Here is a 15666-nt window from a genome sequence, read left to right as displayed (position 1 = left end):
GGTGCTTCTGAGAAAGGACTCGGGCGGACCCAGTTGCCCAGCTCCAGAGTTCCTAGTGCTACTGGGTTCCACCCGGGAAGCCGCTGCGGGCTGTTGAGGAGGCTGTGAAAGCCACGCGGGGTCCACCGGTAGTCCACCCGCGCCAGGGTGCGTGGATGTGTGGGAGGTTGCGCCCTAGGAGCCAGGTCTCCCCATTCTTCCTGAAGGTCACGGAGGGGACATGGCCCCAGCCCGCGGGGACTACTACGAGCTGGCATTTGGGTACCCAGCCGCGGTGGTGCGTGGTCAGCCCCAACGGGGCTGTAAGCAGCCAGCCCAAGGTTTGAGAATTGGAGTGCGATGTCCAGGGGCGTGGTCTAGCGTAGCCTCTGCACAGGCCTAGCAGCACTTGGATGGATTCCAGTGTTGGGGACGGTAGCAATCTAAGGGCGGGACCCAGTGTTCAAGACCTGGCCGAGAGTGGTCCGAGCCGCGCTGGGGGCCAGGGGTCACCAGACCCCAGGGCCGCTTCTGACCCTCTTGTTCCCAGGTTTTAGGGTTTGGATGCTGGAGACCTGGGTTCGAACTCTGGCTGTTGCCAGCTCACTCGGCCTCAGTTGCTCCTTCTATAAAACTCACGGCAGTGTCCCACAAAAGTGTGACCTGCTGACACCCTCCTACCACCAGGATCTATTGTTAACTAGATCACTGTTAACTACTATTAAACATGCAGTTTCCTGGGCTCGGTCCAAGACCCTTAATCCTCGTAAACTCCCTTGAAAACCCGAAGATTAGAAGGTATCCGAGGGTCCCTCCCCTGAGATGATCGCGCTGTGGATGGAGGCTATTGTGAGGAATATATGTAGGATTGTGTCAGGCTGCCCAATAATAATACCAATCCAATAATAATAATACGATCCTGCTCCCAACTTCTCTGAACTAAGCACCCCATTTCTAGCCTGGGGTGGGCGTTTACCCAAGAGGCCTCTCAGTAGAGCCCATCTGAGCAGGAAGCGAGCCCCAGGGAGGGGAAGCATCTTGCTCTAGGTCACAAAGCCATAGAGGGGCGAGCCAGAGTTCAATGGAGGTCCAAGGACTCCCAGTCCAGTGCTCTCCCCGAGCCTTCAGCGTCCGCCTGCGTTTCGGACGCACGCGTCTATCTCGGCGGAGGTAGAGCTCCGCCCGAGTTCTAGTGCAAGAAGGGCTTAGCCATCCAAGGTCCTCTACCCTACTTCAGCAAAGGCCACGGGGAGCGAGGGGTGGTCTGCAAGAACCGACACCCAGTGTCCGGCTCCTGCTGGGGGCGGAGCCAGATCAGAGCGACAGGCAATCGGGCCAGTGCCGGGCAGGCTCTGGGCCTGACAGCCAATCGGGAGCCAAGAGCGCGGAGCGGGCAGAGAGGCTAGGCACTGGAGCATGGGGGACCCTTGGGGCTACTCGCCTCGGCCCCACCCCCGCGGTGGGTCCAGGCCCTGCTTGTCCCGGCCCAAGCCGACTGAGCCGGCACTCACGGCTGCCGGCGGTGCGCTGTAGCTGGCCCCGCCCCGGCTCGGAGCGCACTGGGAGGGCGGACCTGGGGTCGGACCCGCAGTCCCCGGCTCTGGCCTCCTGCCGATCACCACCACCCCTAGCCTCTCCGGCTGAGCTCGGCGTCCCAGAGAGGATTAAGTAAGTGCTGAGGTCGCAGCTTCTGTGCAAGAATGGAGGAATCACAGAGTCGCAGAGCGGGGATGGGGATTGGAGCAGGGAGGACTGAGGAACCTGGTAGAGAACGGTATGCGGGTTCTCGGAGGTCGCGGTGCCAACCCATTTCACCCGTTTCATTCTCTTGCCCTTTGGACCCTCAGGCAGTCCCAGACAGTGATGGGCAGGGCCTTTTCTCTGCTTTGGATCGAGGAATAAAGAGAGCCCAGAGCAAGAGTTAAAGGTCTGGCCCAAGGTCATGTCTGGGGTCAGAGGCAGAGCCAAGAAAGAACCTGGGGCTGCTGACGCGTTCAGCCTAGCTGGAGGGAGAGGGCAGAGAGGGATGAGCCCCCATATCCCTCTGCCAACCTTACCCCTTCCTAAGGAGCCATCATTGGTGTGTACACTCTTCACACACACACACCCATGCACCTGCACAGGGAGGCACCCCACATACACCCATGAGCTAGGACAGGGAGGTATGTGTGCAGCCATGAGCTGTGTATCTCCCCCTTCTCCCTAGACCTGCCCTTAGGCAGCTTGAATGGGCCCCCTTCCCACCTTGCCTTACCCTGTGCCCTCTGGCCTGGGAAGACCTAAGCCACACCCTCTTGCCACATCTCCCACCCTCTCATCCCAAGGGAGGAGGGAGGGGAGAAGAATCATCTCAGAGTGGGTGCTCCATCCCTGCATATGAAGACACACTCCCTGCTCACCTGGTTTTTCCTTGTCTCTGGCAGCCCCTAGCTCCCCTATGGAGGTCCAGTGACCCTAAGAGCCTGCAGAGAAGTCGTGCCAGAGGAGCTGACCTTAGCCTCTCTCCCCTTCCTGCCTCCTGGGCTCTCCACACCTGCCCTGCCCCACTGCAAACACAGCCTGGATCACAAAATTGGCTGGGTCCAGGGGCTTCTGTGGCTCCCCTTTCCCAAGTGGGCTGCCCAGTGGGGAAGGTCTATACATTGGGTGCTTACTGTGGGCAAGGGTTGCGCTGAGCTAAGTCTTTTCTAGGAACCAGTTCATTCTGCCATTTTAACGATCCTGTGAGGGAGGTGGGGTTTTGTTTTTGTTTTTGTTTTATCTCAGACTCAGGAGAACTGAGACACAGAAGTGGAGTGACATGCCTAAGGTCATCTGACTCTTGGGCAAGTGTTTCCCTCCAGGAAAGGAAAAAGCTGCAGTATTTTTTTCTCCAAGCAGGAGGTGAGGCATATGGGGGGCAGGGAGTGAGGAGATGGGAAATGCAGGGAGTAGGGGTGGGAAGGTGGCTATTACACAGGGGAGAGACTTTTTCTTTCAAACCTCCCCGCCACCTTTCACATCTTCCAAGTATAATCACTATGGTTATCATACCCTCAGAGAAGGGAAAGGGCTTCATTTTCACCTTCCTAAATCCACATGGGAACTGTACATAAGTAAAGCACATGTCCTGATGTCCCTTGAACTTGCCTTTGCCCTCAAACTTTTATTTCCCCAGTGCCTTCAGAACTTAGGGGTACTTGATGTTACCACTGAGTCCTGTTCTAAGCCTCATGGTTTTTTATTCTTTCTTTTCCAGCACCCAAGGAGCCAGGGAGCTCCCTTTATCCAAGGAGTTGGCAACCTGCAAGTATAGTGGGGGGCCACAGTCTGGGACACTACTGATGTCAGAATCAAGTTGGCAGGTTGGCTGACCACAGGCAGTCTCTCAGCCAGGGCCCTCCCAGCATCAGCATGAACTCCAGGATCCCATCTGCCAGGGGCTGGTTCAGCAGCCGCCCACCCACCTCTGAGCCTGACCTGGAGCCTGCCACAGATGGGCCAGCTTCCGAGACCACTACCCTCAGCACAGAAGCTACCAGCTTTAATGACACCAGAATCCCTGATGTGGCTGGTGGCACAGCTGGTGTGGGCACAATGCTTCTGTCCTTTGGGATCATCACAGTGATTGGCCTGGCTGTGGCCATGGTAAGAGCTGGCAGGCTGGGGCTGACCCAGATGGCCGTCAGTTGGAGGAGGGTGGTCAGTGTTTAGATCTTAGAAACTCTAATCAGAAGATAATTGTCTGTTAATGATAGCACGATCTTCCCCTTCTCCAGGTATTTTTCCACTAGGGACCCAGAGACCAGAGAGGCTGCCTCCAACTGGAAGAACCAGAGAAGGTTCTCAGGATACATGGTGTCTTGAGCTGGGCCATGGGGGCCATGTAGGAGTTGGAGAGGGGGTTGTTCCAGGTGGAGGGTCCTGATGGGCAAAAGTTGGGAGGCAGGCAGGGGTTTCTGTGAGCAGCAAGCAGGACAGTGAGGCAAGTGGGGGGAGGGGTGCCATAGGAGTAGAGGCCAGAAGGCGATGGGAATAGAACCTGGGCTGCAGAGTAGGGGTGGGATGCTCTGGGTATGGCAGCCTGCTGGCAATGTTCATTCACTTGGCAGTTATTTACTGGGCATCTGCCCTGGACCAAGCCTTCAGGTCCCCAGGGACTAGGGAGACAAGGTCCTGCCCTGTGTTTCTTTGGGGAAATAGGAGACAGATAAACCAAGGATGCCAAGGGCAGCCTAGAGGGACTGAGTTGGGGTGCACCTGTGGTCCCCTGGGTGGGCTGACAATGGTGGCATCCTGGCCACTGCCCCTCGCAGACTCTGATGGCTAGCCCTAGGCTCAGGACCAGGTTGCTCTGGCAAATAAGGCTGTGGATGGTCCATCCATGACCTGGCTGGAGCTACTGTTAAACCAAGGTTGCCATATGGGCCCTGTAGGCTCCGGATCACTGCCAGGGAACAACTCCTGGCCAGCAAGCAGGGCCAGGATGCAACACACAGAGTGAGCGGGCTCCCTGGGCAGGAGCAAGGCAGAGCGCCAATGTTTCCCCATGGCACCAATGTGGCAGTTAAGTAAACTGAAACAATCTTACCTCAGGGAAAATGTGGGGTCTGGAATCTGCCCTTATGACTCTAGGCAAAAGATTTTGTCCCAGGAATTTGGGAGCACTCCCTTACGTTTCATTCTGGAGGAACATTCAGGGGGCCAGGATAGAGGAACTTCTTGCCCAAACCAGAGAGGTAGGAAGATTGTGGGACAAAGGCAATGGAGGGCAGAAAATAGCTCTTGGGCACTAGGGAACAGGTTCAGAGATGCTCCCTGAATGCTGCTTCCTCTCCTCTCATGCCAGCCCCCAGCAGGGCCATGTTGGGTATGAGGAGAGGCAAATCAGTGCCAGGTTGTGTGCCTCACACAGATGGAGTCGTATGGGAGGGCTTCCTGGAGAAGGCAGAACTGCAGCTGGATGGTGAGGGGTGGGAAGATTTGGAAGGAAGGTATGTGGGAGGGTGGTGTCAGTAGGTGGCGCAGAGGGAACAGCAGGACCATGGCATGGAGATTGGTTAAAGGTTTTGGATTCTCGTGAAGACCCGTCTGTAGGACAGGACCACAGGGCAGTAAGGAGGGTTTGGAGAAGGGCCAGAGTAGAGGGAGTAGAGGGAGTCCAGGTGCTTGGGCTGAAGCTGCTGGTTCAGGGCAGATAGGGGGCTGGGTCTGAGACCTGGAGCTCCCCCAGCATCCTTTCCACAGGACAGCAAGGGTATCATCCATATGTGACCCCTGGAGGGGATGGAAAGCAAGGGGCAAGTCAGTTTCTTTTCAGGCCTTTGGGGTTTCCGAGGAAACAAGCAGCAAGAGGAACTCTGGGCCAGGCTGGAAACCAAACCAGATTCAAGCTGTGAATGAGGCACAAAGGATATGAGAGCCACAGAGGACAGACTCTAGGGACATGGCTTTTCCCCAGGCAGAAGTGGTCATTCTCCTGGCAGCCAGAAACCACCAGTTTAGGGAACAGCCAGGTGGTGGCAGAGGTCCCTGGAGTCCCTGCCCTGGTGGCCAGCCCTTCTTCCCTTCTCAGTGCTTTGTATCAGGATGTTCTGCTCCCACCTGGAGCTCTTAGGTCTTGCACGTTTCCTCAAGCTGCCTAGGCCTTTATCTTCCAGTCTGTACCATGGGGATTAGGACCCAAGGCCTTTCTACGTTCCTCCAGCATCCGAGCTCCGGTGTTCAGTCTGGGCTGCTATTCAGGGGCTCATGCTCTCCTTCCCAGGCCCCGTCCACTGAAGCCCATCAGCCTCCCATGGAAACCTCAGAAGCCCAGCCCAGAGCCTTGCCTAGAGCCACTGCCCTGCAGAGTTTGGCCACTACCTCTCCCCTGTTCTTTTTGCCCATCCATGGCTCTGGGGAAGCCATGTACTCCCTGGGGAGAGTTGAGAGGAGAGGGCGTGCTGAAATCTTCCCTCCCCCCTCAGCCCTGAGGAGTCTGAGGCAGGTGCTGAGTGGCTGAAACCACAGTTTATATTGGCAGAGATAGGGTCCTCCTGTCTGCAGGCCAGGCCTGACTGCGTGGTCTTCCCAGGCTGGGCTCCTCAAGCACGGGCCTGCTCCCCACCTCGAAGCCCAGGCACTGTCAGCAGCTGATAAATGTCAAAAGGAGACACAAATGCAGATGTGTGTGTCCCTGGGAGGGAATCCCCTGAGGACATGGGGACCCACACTTCTCCCCATCATCAGCTTCAGGATGTCCCCTGTCCCAAGGGACTGCTGACTAGTCAGGGACTTCATTCCCAGCCATTTGACACTGCTCCTTCTCTTGCAGGTTTTATACATCAGGAAGAAGAAGAGGTAACTCCCCAGTTGCCACCCAAAACTCCAGCCTGTTGGCAGTGTTGGGCTGGACTCCAGGAGACATGGGTGGGAAAAGAGAGTCCCACCAACATTGGGGCCCCTCTCCCTGGTCAGGGAGTCAGGTCCTCTTCTGCCCACTCATGGCTGGGGATGAATACTTTCCCTCCAGGAGTGCTGAGCCACCCTTACCCCAATACCCTGAGTTCCAGGTTACTGACTCCCCTACACTGCCTGGCCCGCAGAGGCTGTGGATCACACACGGCCCTGGCCTACGCAGTCTTCATGGACCCCACAGATGATGCCTCCATGGGCCATGGCCCCATCTGGTCCCAGGAGTGGGTAACTAACAGAGGGGTGGAGGTGGTACTGCAGGTACAAAAATAGCTTTCATTTAATCCCAGAGGAAACCTCAGGCCCCCTAAGCATAGCTGTGTGCTATGGCTCAGCTGGGCATCAGGCAGGGCCCGGAAGGCTGGAGGGAGGGCAAGGACCTGCCATGCCCCCAGCAGCCTCCCCCCACCCCCAGGCTGGAGAAGCTCCGCCACCAGCTCATGCCCATGTACAACTTCGACCCTACGGAGGAACAAGATGAACTGGAGCAGGAGCTGCTGGAGCACGGGCGGGATGCTGCCTCCATGCAGGCTGCTGCCTCTATGCAGGCCATGCAGGGCAAGGTGGGCACTAACCAGGCTCCCCACCCAGGCTGCAGGCTGCTCATGAGTCCTCTGCCCCCACCCCTCCCTCCTTTCTCATGCAGCTTTCCAGCACCTGCCATACGGTCAAGTGGGTATATGGGTTTTGTCAGGTTTGTTTAGAAACAGGTAGAGTTTCCCTGTGGCCACCTATAAACTGACTACATGAGGCCAGGGCAGCCCTGGAATCCAGCCCAGCTCTACCCCTGCTAACGTAGTGATCTTGGCAGCCCCTTGGCCTCTCTGAGCCTCTGCTTGTCTGCAAATGAAAGTCCTAATTCTTGCCCTCTGTGCCCCCACGCCTTGGCTAGGAAAGCAGGAGAGGACTGATGGGAGAGATTGTTGGAACTGGGAGGCTGGTGCCTCTGCCCCCTGAGGGCCCTGGTCCTGAGCACATCATGATTGGGGTCAGATTCTGGAACAGGGGCACCCCTGACTACCCTAGGGGGTTCCTAGCAACTGACAAACCCTGGGTGTGTGGATACCCCAGCCAAATTCACCTCCTACATCCAAAGGGTTAGGTACCTGTGTGGTCACCCTGTCAGAGCCACTGGGCTGCATGGCCATTTGCCACCAGTCCCTAAAATTCCCAAGGGCCAGAGCAACATGAGGAGGCCTGGTCTCCCCCTGACCCATGAAACCCCTTTGCATTTCTCCTTGCCTTGACCCCACAGGTTGTGGGGGGAGGGGGGGGAGGCGCTGGCCCTGCCAGGGCAGAATTAGGAGACTGGATTCAGGAAGAGTCCAGACTGGGAGTCCAGAGACCTCCTGATTTTGCCACCAGTTCTGTGGCAACTGATCAGGACACATTCCCCACTTGTGATATTTGGGAAATCAGGCTGAGAACCTTGGTCCACCCAGCCCATGGGACTACTGACAATTTGACAGTTGTTTCCTGTGTGCCTCCCTGCCTCCTCTGGTCCAGCCCCTGTGCTAGAGCTAGGGGATACAGAGGTGAGCCCCCTTCTGCTGGGAGAGAGTGGTGCATGCGTAATTAATCCAGCCTCTAGGCCCGCAGGGCAAGTGCATGCTGGCAAACTGGTGGTGGCTGGGGGGGGGGGGGGGGGGCATCAGAGCCAGTTGGTATATCCAGGCTGAACTTGCAAGGAGAGCATTCCAAATGGAAGGCATAGCTGGTGCCAAGTGAAAACAGACAAACCCGGAAGCAAGGGTGGAGGTGAATGGCCTTGGTCAAGGTCCCTGATGCCCCTGTCTCTCTGCAGACCACTCTCCCCTCTCAGGGCCCACTGCAGAGGCCCAGCCGGCTGGTGTTCACCGACGTAGCCAATGCCATACATGCATGAGTGCCCCGGGGACAGGCCTGGACTTCTGATGAAGACACCTGCCAGAGTGCCCATTGAGCTGCTCACTCCGTGATTGTTAAGACCTACTCTCAGGACCTGCCCTGCCAAGGCCCAGCTATTCCCAGGACCCACCTGCTGACTCTCCAGGCTCTAAGAGAGGCCCTGGCCAGGCTGGACATCTGGCTCCTGATGTCCCCTGATCTGAGGGCCCTGGCATGGAGGGCATCCCTCATGTCAGGAAGTTGAGAGCTATGCTAGCTTCCTTGTGTCCTCCCCAGACTCCTTACATCATGGTCTGCTCCTCTAATGTGGAGGAAATGGGGGGGAGACATGGGATGGGAGGGGAAAGGAGAGAGGAGTAGGGAGGGTTTCCCCTTTGTCAGGGAGAGACCTGTCTTCAGAATCTGGAGCCTCCTCTACAGTGTGGAGAGGCAACCAACCGGGTCGCCCCAGGAGAAGCCCAGGGATGAAGCAAGAACTGCCAAGTGGGCAAGGATGCCAGGAAGAGGGCTGCTCCTACCCAAGGCCCATCTGTATTTTGGAGGGTCCACGAGGCCTCCCAACCACCCTCCCTGGCAGCCAGCTGTTGGCTGGGAAAGAGCAAAGGAAGTAGGGGACCGGGTGTAGAGGGACACAATGCCTGGACCTGCTGAAAGGCCTCAGACATGTGTGTGAATGTGCCCATGTGCAGGGTAGGATGTGCGTATCCCAGCACAGGGTAGGATGAAGACCTTCTGCATGGGCCCCAGCCTCCAAGTCCACCCCACCCCTTGATGTGTGTGGGAGCACCAGGATAGGCCACCTTCTCTGCCTTCAGTGTTTGGGACTGAAGGGAAAGGAAAGCCAAGGTGAAGGTCCTGCTGCCCATCTCATCTCTTCACTGGGCTCTACAAGCCAGGTAATCTGCTTCTGAAAATGGTTCCCTGTCCTGGTGTATATTGGGGATCTAGGGTTGTGGGAGAGGCTACTGGTCTGAGGGCAGTGGTCACAGGCTGTGGGCTATCTGGGGACTTCTGACTGCCTGAAACGGGGCGGGGGTAGCCCCATGGGAAGCAGACCTATTTGATAGCATTCGATAGCATAGCCCACCCACCCATTGTCTACCCACCCCACATCCCTCAGGAATTCTTCTACCAGTCTGGGGCATGTGAGCAAGGCATGGGGCTAAGCCAGACCCCAGGAGCTGAGCAATTTTCTACTCTGAGCATGCATGCGCACGTGAGCATGCACAGAAGCATGCCCCCATGCCCAGCCTCGCCACCATTGCTGTCCTCCGCTTTCTGGAGGGGATGCGGGGGCAGCAGCAGAGACCTTCTGTTGGGCAAATACCACGTGTCAGGATGTGAGGGCCAAGGAGGCCCGTGTAGGGAAGATTTGGGATGTATTCCCTCCTCTAGATGCTATAAATACATTAGCACTTGAACCAACTGGAGGGCTGTGGGTAATTTAGGATGCACAGACGCTGTAATTTAACTCACAGCATCTCCATGTGAGAGCATTAAAGATGTAATTAAGATGTTTACACAAAAAGAGTGTGAGTCTGTGACACTTGGGGTGTGAAACACCAGGAGGGACAAGATGGGTGAAGGGCTGTGTGGGGGCCTGGCATAGTCACTTGGAGCCCAGCTATGAGCTGGCAGCTCCATTGGCTTTCCTTGAACTATCTGATGAAATGCCTCTGGCCCTGAGTTCAGGCTGCTGTGGGGCCTCGTGTCTCAACTGTGGGATGGAGTCACAATGCCTACCATCCCCTTGGGTGGAGAGGCAAAGTGCACCTTGTGGGACCTGAGGAAGGAGAGGGCTTGAGCCCCAAGGACTAGGGGGAGGTGTGGTGCCTGAGGATCCATAGGAACTGGGTCTGAAACACAAAAGGGAACACAATAATGTGGTCTTTCCCAGATCACAGGGTGCAGGGAGTGGGTAGAGTTGGGAAGCCTTGAGGTCATCTGTGTGGAAACCACCTACAGGGTTCAGAAGGGTTTGGGGAGAATGACACCAGGGTGACCAACTCTCCTGGTTTTCTCAGGACTGCCCAATTTTAGCATTGAAAATCCCACAAACCAGGACTCTAAGTGATATTCAGATCCTCCCCTAAAGACCTGAGCCTTCAGGCCAGCATAGGAAACAAGGACAGGGTGAGCAGCAGTTCCATGGCGGAGGGCTAGGCTGGGAGCCGGGGTTGCAGGCCAGGGCCCTGGGTAAAGGTGATTCCCCAAGAATTCCATAGGCCACCCTCATTGGGGTCACACAGATGGGCCTGTCAGTGATGACCCTGGTCTCGCAGACTAGCAGAAGGATTCTTAAGGGTCATGGGGTGAGAGGAGAGGGATGGATGGGCTGTGTGCCCCCCATCCTGCTGGATAACCCCTCAATCCAAAAATGTGGGAGCTACAGAAGACTCAGTGTCTAAGGGACCCTAAAAGAGTGAGGCCTATGGAGTAAGGCTAGCACCTAGGGACTAGGGCCAGGATGGAGGCTCCAGGAGGACCCTGTCGCCATTCTCTCCTGCTGCCTGCTCCATGCCCTTTCCGAAGGGTGGGCCCAGGTAGGTGGACAGTACAACTTTTTGTGAGTGACAGGGCCACTGCCTCATCCCTATCCCTTTGCAGATACCTCCTACCCACCTTCTATTTGCTAGCTCTCTCTCCCAATCGTGGAGGAGACCCAAACTCCCTGCACATTCCTAGGTCTTCCACAGAGCATGGGATCAATAAATATCATGGTGGAAGGATTCAGTTGATGTGTCCTTGTGACCATGGGCCTGGCGGGCTGACCAGAACTCTCTTCACCAGAGAAGGAGACCAATGGGGGGAGAAAGTCACCTGCCTGCCCTATCGCTCCTGAACTTGTCTGTTAAAGGAGGCCCTTGTGAAATGCCCCTGCCACACACACACACATCGCTAAGCGAATCCTCTATAAATGAATAGCAACCAGGGCTTCAGGGTAAAAGCTGCAGCACTTTGTAGTGGGTGCTATCAGCGTGGACGTGGATGGGCACCTTCAGCGGAAGCCACCTTGTTTAGTGAAGTGAAGTGTCAACTTCCAGCCAAAGTGTATACAGTAACCCCACTGCCTGGCTGCAGGCAGACATCAGGGACACCTTCAGAATGTAAAGGTCGTTCTTGTGGAGGTGAGCTCAGAAACCAGTAGCAGTTTAACCTTGCTATTGATTCCTTCCAGAAACATTACCGAGCCCAGCACTGTGATCCTGTCAGTGAACCAGCTCCATTAGTTGGTGTCTGCACCTCCATTTGAGATGGGAGGAAGCAGGTGTCAAATAGGAAAAAAGGATGACTGTGTGTGTGTATGATGTGTATACATATATACCCTATGTCTATATATCTTTATATCTACATCTATATGCAAAAGAACGCAGGGATAAGGGCCAGGTGTGCCTGGGGGGGCATTCGGAGGCTGAGGGCAGATAACCCACCCTATCCTGTCCAACTGCACCCCTCAGCAGTCCTCAGTGTGGAGCGTCTTGGCTGAGGGTATCCGAGGGAACCCCAGGAGCTGCTGGTCTGGCACCCCATCCAGCCTGGCCTCTGTGGCCTCAGGACAAGGGGAACTGCAGGCAGAGGTATCTATGGTTGTACGGAGGCCTCTTTTGAAAGGCCAGTGAAGCTGAGAAATGAACAAGAACTGTGTAAGCAGAAAGTACAGGGAGAGGAGGAGGGGGAGGAGGAGGAGGTGGGGGAGGAAGAGGAGAGTGTGCAGAACTTCAGGTACAGTGGAGAGGGGTGAGGCTGGGATGCTGTCCCATCTGCGCCTGGGTCTGCCCTCTCTCACCCCTACCTCAGAGCCCCTTGGCAGTGGTGCTCACCCCCACTCATCACTCTGGCCTCTTGGATTCTGCAAGTAGAAGATCAGGGTAGGTGTCTGTTCTCCCCAGGGGGAGACCACCTCCACACACCTGTGGGACCTAGAGGAAAGTCAGCAGGCATAGGGGGCTGGGGAGGAGCAAAAAATAGGGATGGTCTCCTCCACCACAGAGGAAACCCTGGGTCTAGAGGCTCAGCCCAGGAGGGCATTTGTGTGGGGAGCAGAGGGCTAGGTGGGGCTGAGACCTGTCTGGGGAGGGGGTTCCTTTTCCCAGCCTCTGGCTGGAGGTACGCAATCTGGGTCAGAGACCTCCCTGCCACCCTAAGCAGGATTTCCCCTCAGCTTTGGAGGGTCCCTTTCTTTCTCACAGCTCAGCTTGAAAGGTAACTCTCTGGGTGCCTGGATGGACTATGAATTCCTGTGTGGGCTGGAGGTCTGGGGAGGGGGGGAGGACCAGAGTATCTCTCACTGGGGACCAACATCCATCATGTCTGATGCCCACAAATGGCTGGAGAAGGAGGGTTTTCTCACTCCCATTTCATATGTGAGGACCTTGCAACTGAGCAGTCAGAGGCAAGCATCCCAGGGCCCTGTGTACAGCCAGTGGGCACATCAGAGCCTAGATTCGAACTTGGTACAGCCTGGGCCCAGGGCCCACAACCCATGTGGCCCAGCAGGCCTTTGCATGGAGTCTCTCAGGGCACAAATCTGCCTGCACCCACCAGGATGGCCCAAAATGCTCTAAGCCCCCACCTTCCTGGTCTCTTTAGCCTGGCAGATCCGGTCTCCAGACCTCTTACACATAGGTAGCTCAGGAGAAATGGCCACAGATTCAGCCCAGCTTTCATAGGTGAGGGCTAGGACTAGGTCACTTCTGAGGCTTCACGGCAGCCTGGATTCTAGCCCCATATCATCCAGGAGTACATGTGTGGTATTGCATGGGAGGATCCATGGCCTTGTCTGCTAGCCCTCTGTTCTGAAACATTGTCGCTAGGTGCCAGCTCTCCTGCCTGGGGCTGCCCAGCCCCACAGGTGACTGTCAAGAAGCGCCCAGTCTCCCAGTCTCACACTTGTCCAGCTCCTGCCTTCCTGGATGTCAGCTTCCTGGATGAAAGTGCCCACTTGCTGGGGCTTCCCAGGGTCTTCTGGCTGAGGTCCAGCCAGTCCCCTCAGCTTCTCCTATACCTGACTGCAACCTGCGGTCTGGCCTGGGAGAATGTAGGGAGGGGAAAATGGCAGACGTACCAGCCATTGGGGCTGGTGGGCCCCCTGTCCTCTACCCACTGGTTGAACAGGAGAGAAAGGTGTTCACCCTGGCCATTCCCATTCGCCCAGCTCTTAGTACACTTCCTTTGGAGGCCTGGAGGCCTGGAGGCCTGGGTTAGGAGGGGCAGTCAGCTCTACTTCCTGGGGTGTGACAAGAGATAAAAGACTTCAGGGTAATAACAATGCCAATAATAGTAATAGCAATAATAAATCATAATGATGCATGATTTATTGAGCTCATGCCATGTGCCAGACCCAGTGGATCACTCACGGAGGGAGGAGGGTCAGGTCAGTCTTCCCCACTGCCAGCAGGAGTGCCATTCAGCTCAAAGGTATGCATGGCTGAACAATGGCCAGAATCTGGTCCTAGTAACAATTACCCTTGATTAGTACATCCTGCACAATCTCACTTTATTCCCAGTGTCCATTGTGAGGGCCTACCGTCATTCATCTTACAGGGGAAGACATCAGCACCCAGAGACTGAGGCCATCAGGCTCAGAGCCAGGCACTTGGCTTTTCTTCTACACCATTCCAGAAAGGAGTCTCAGACAAACCCTAGAAACAGTAATGGGGCCTGAGAGAGCACCCAGAAGGCACTGCCTCCTTGGGTTCCCAATCTGCCTCTCAGACTCCAACGCCAGCCTGTGCTGCTACCTGCTGGTAGCTTCAGGCACTGCAAGGGGCCTTCCTGCCCCCAGCCTCAGCCAGGTCACTTGTCTGGAGCTCCCCGCACCCTGCACCCCCACCCCCACCCCGCACTGCCAGTTCTCCTCAGGCCCCATCCTTGAATCCCTCCCTGCACTCAGCCTCTCCCTCATTTGGTGTGGAGAGCAGCCCTCACGCTGCAAGCCCCACGTCAAGGGTTCATCTGGCGACGCCAAGACTAGAGTGAAGTGAATAGGGGCCTAGGGTTCCAAATGTAAGGAACCACTCACTCAGATGGCACGTGCACCAACCTGAGCATGAGTGCCTCCTTAAACTTGTGCCCTGGGTGCCTCATGTGCCTCATCCTAGTCCTGGCCCTGTTACTGAGGTCCCTCTTGGTCAGCGCCCAGCAGGCAGACACTAACCCCCCATCTCACCCCCACTCCCATGCCAGCAGGTTGGAGGCCCCAGGAGTCCATGCAGTGAGAGGGAGGGCCCCTGCCCTGGCTGGAGCTCGTGGAGATGCTCTTCACCGGCAGAAGGCTGAGAACACCAGATTATGAGAGACTTAAGGGACTTAGCAGGAGCTCAATAACGGGTCAGTAAGGTGACACTCAATAAGATGAAGTCTGAAGCGAAGGAGGAGGGCAGGGCTCCTGCTGTGAGTCCCTGCAGGTGGGTCAGACCCAGAATCTGTGTGTGGGAACCTCCTGGGACACTTGCAGGCAGAATCAGAACCAATATAATCCCCCAGCAGCCCCAAAGTGTGCGGTCATATTACAGATGGGGAAACTGAGACACAGAACAGTAGGGTTGCTCAGCATGAGGCAGGGCCTGGATCTGACCCCAGAGGGCAAACCCCAGAGCTCACACCCAACACTCCAAAAGAAGGAAAGAATGTTTTCTGAAGACAGAGCTGCCCCCTCCTCTTGCCCCTCACTCGTTCCCTTCAAACGGTCCCAGCTCCCACACCAGGCCCTCTGCTGGATTCCAGAGCTGAGGGGGCATCCAGAAGGGGCTGGCTGTGGGAGAGTCCCACCTGGTATGCAAGCCAGAACAGTGATACTGACAGCAACAACATGCCCCTCCCCAGGAAGTGACAAAGATGCAGGTCAGGTGACAGGAGAATTCGAAAGAGGTCAATCACTTCTGGCTGGGGGCAAGGCAAGGCTTTCACTGTGTTGGACCTTGCACAGAGTGGACACAAGGTGGTGGGAGATGTTTCAGGCTGAGCAAGGTATAAGGAATGATGGGATTTCTCACAGCCAGGGCACTGGGGATGGGGATCTCACCTGGCAACCCCGCACACGTGGAAGGCCTACATTGTGCGAGACCAGCCCTACATGACTTGACCACACTGCCTCTCTACAAAGTAACCGCTTGTCTTCTACACTGGTGCAGGTAGGAGCAGGGATGCATCAGACGCTTCTCTGCAAGAATCGCCAGGAGAGTGGTGCTGCTGCAAGGCTCCCCTAGACAGACCACACCCATCTCCGCTACCCCCAGAGGCCCCCAGGAGGCCCAAGTGCTGACCTTCCCGGGCTTGAGTGGGTAGAGCCAGCACCGTTTCCCTCCTGGAGACAAGAGCACTCAGTTCTAAGCCCTTTCCCAATGTGACCATCAGGTGGCGGTG

The 15666-nt window shown here is 56.3% G+C and overlaps 1 protein-coding gene across 1 annotated transcript; it reads left to right on the top strand.

Annotated features, from left to right (window-relative positions):
• The first annotated feature begins 94 nt into the window (after positions 1-94).
• On the top strand, positions 95-9889 carry CA2H3orf18 (chromosome A2 C3orf18 homolog). The gene is made up of 6 exons (XM_049640547.1): positions 95-2862; positions 3218-3606; positions 6275-6300; positions 6830-6977; positions 8219-9197; positions 9422-9889. Exons 2-5 carry the CDS (start codon positions 3373-3375, stop codon positions 8297-8299), a joined length of 489 nt encoding a protein of 162 aa, XP_049496504.1. The 5' UTR covers positions 95-2862; positions 3218-3372; the 3' UTR covers positions 8300-9197; positions 9422-9889.
• The last annotated feature ends 5777 nt before the right edge of the window (positions 9890-15666 follow it).

Source organism: Panthera uncia, chromosome A2 (assembly GCF_023721935.1).
Source record: "Panthera uncia isolate 11264 chromosome A2, Puncia_PCG_1.0, whole genome shotgun sequence".
NCBI lineage: Eukaryota > Metazoa > Chordata > Mammalia > Carnivora > Felidae > Panthera > Panthera uncia.
The sequence above is the reverse complement of the archived record's forward strand: the minus strand, read 5'-3'. Positions and strand labels throughout refer to the sequence as shown.

What these genes read in the sequence shown, in the direction of transcription:
- CA2H3orf18 (XM_049640547.1), top strand. Translation starts at nt 3,373, where the DNA reads ATGAACTCCAGGATCCCATCTGCCAGGGGCTGGTTCAGCAGCCGCCCA. An exon ending in TTGGCCTGGCTGTGGCCATG is followed by an intron (nt 3,607 to 6,274) that starts GTAAGAGCTGGC and finishes CTTCTCTTGCAG; the next exon opens with GTTTTATACATCAGGAAGAA. An exon ending in TGCAGGCCATGCAGGGCAAG is followed by an intron (nt 6,978 to 8,218) that starts GTGGGCACTAAC and finishes GTCTCTCTGCAG; the next exon opens with ACCACTCTCCCCTCTCAGGG.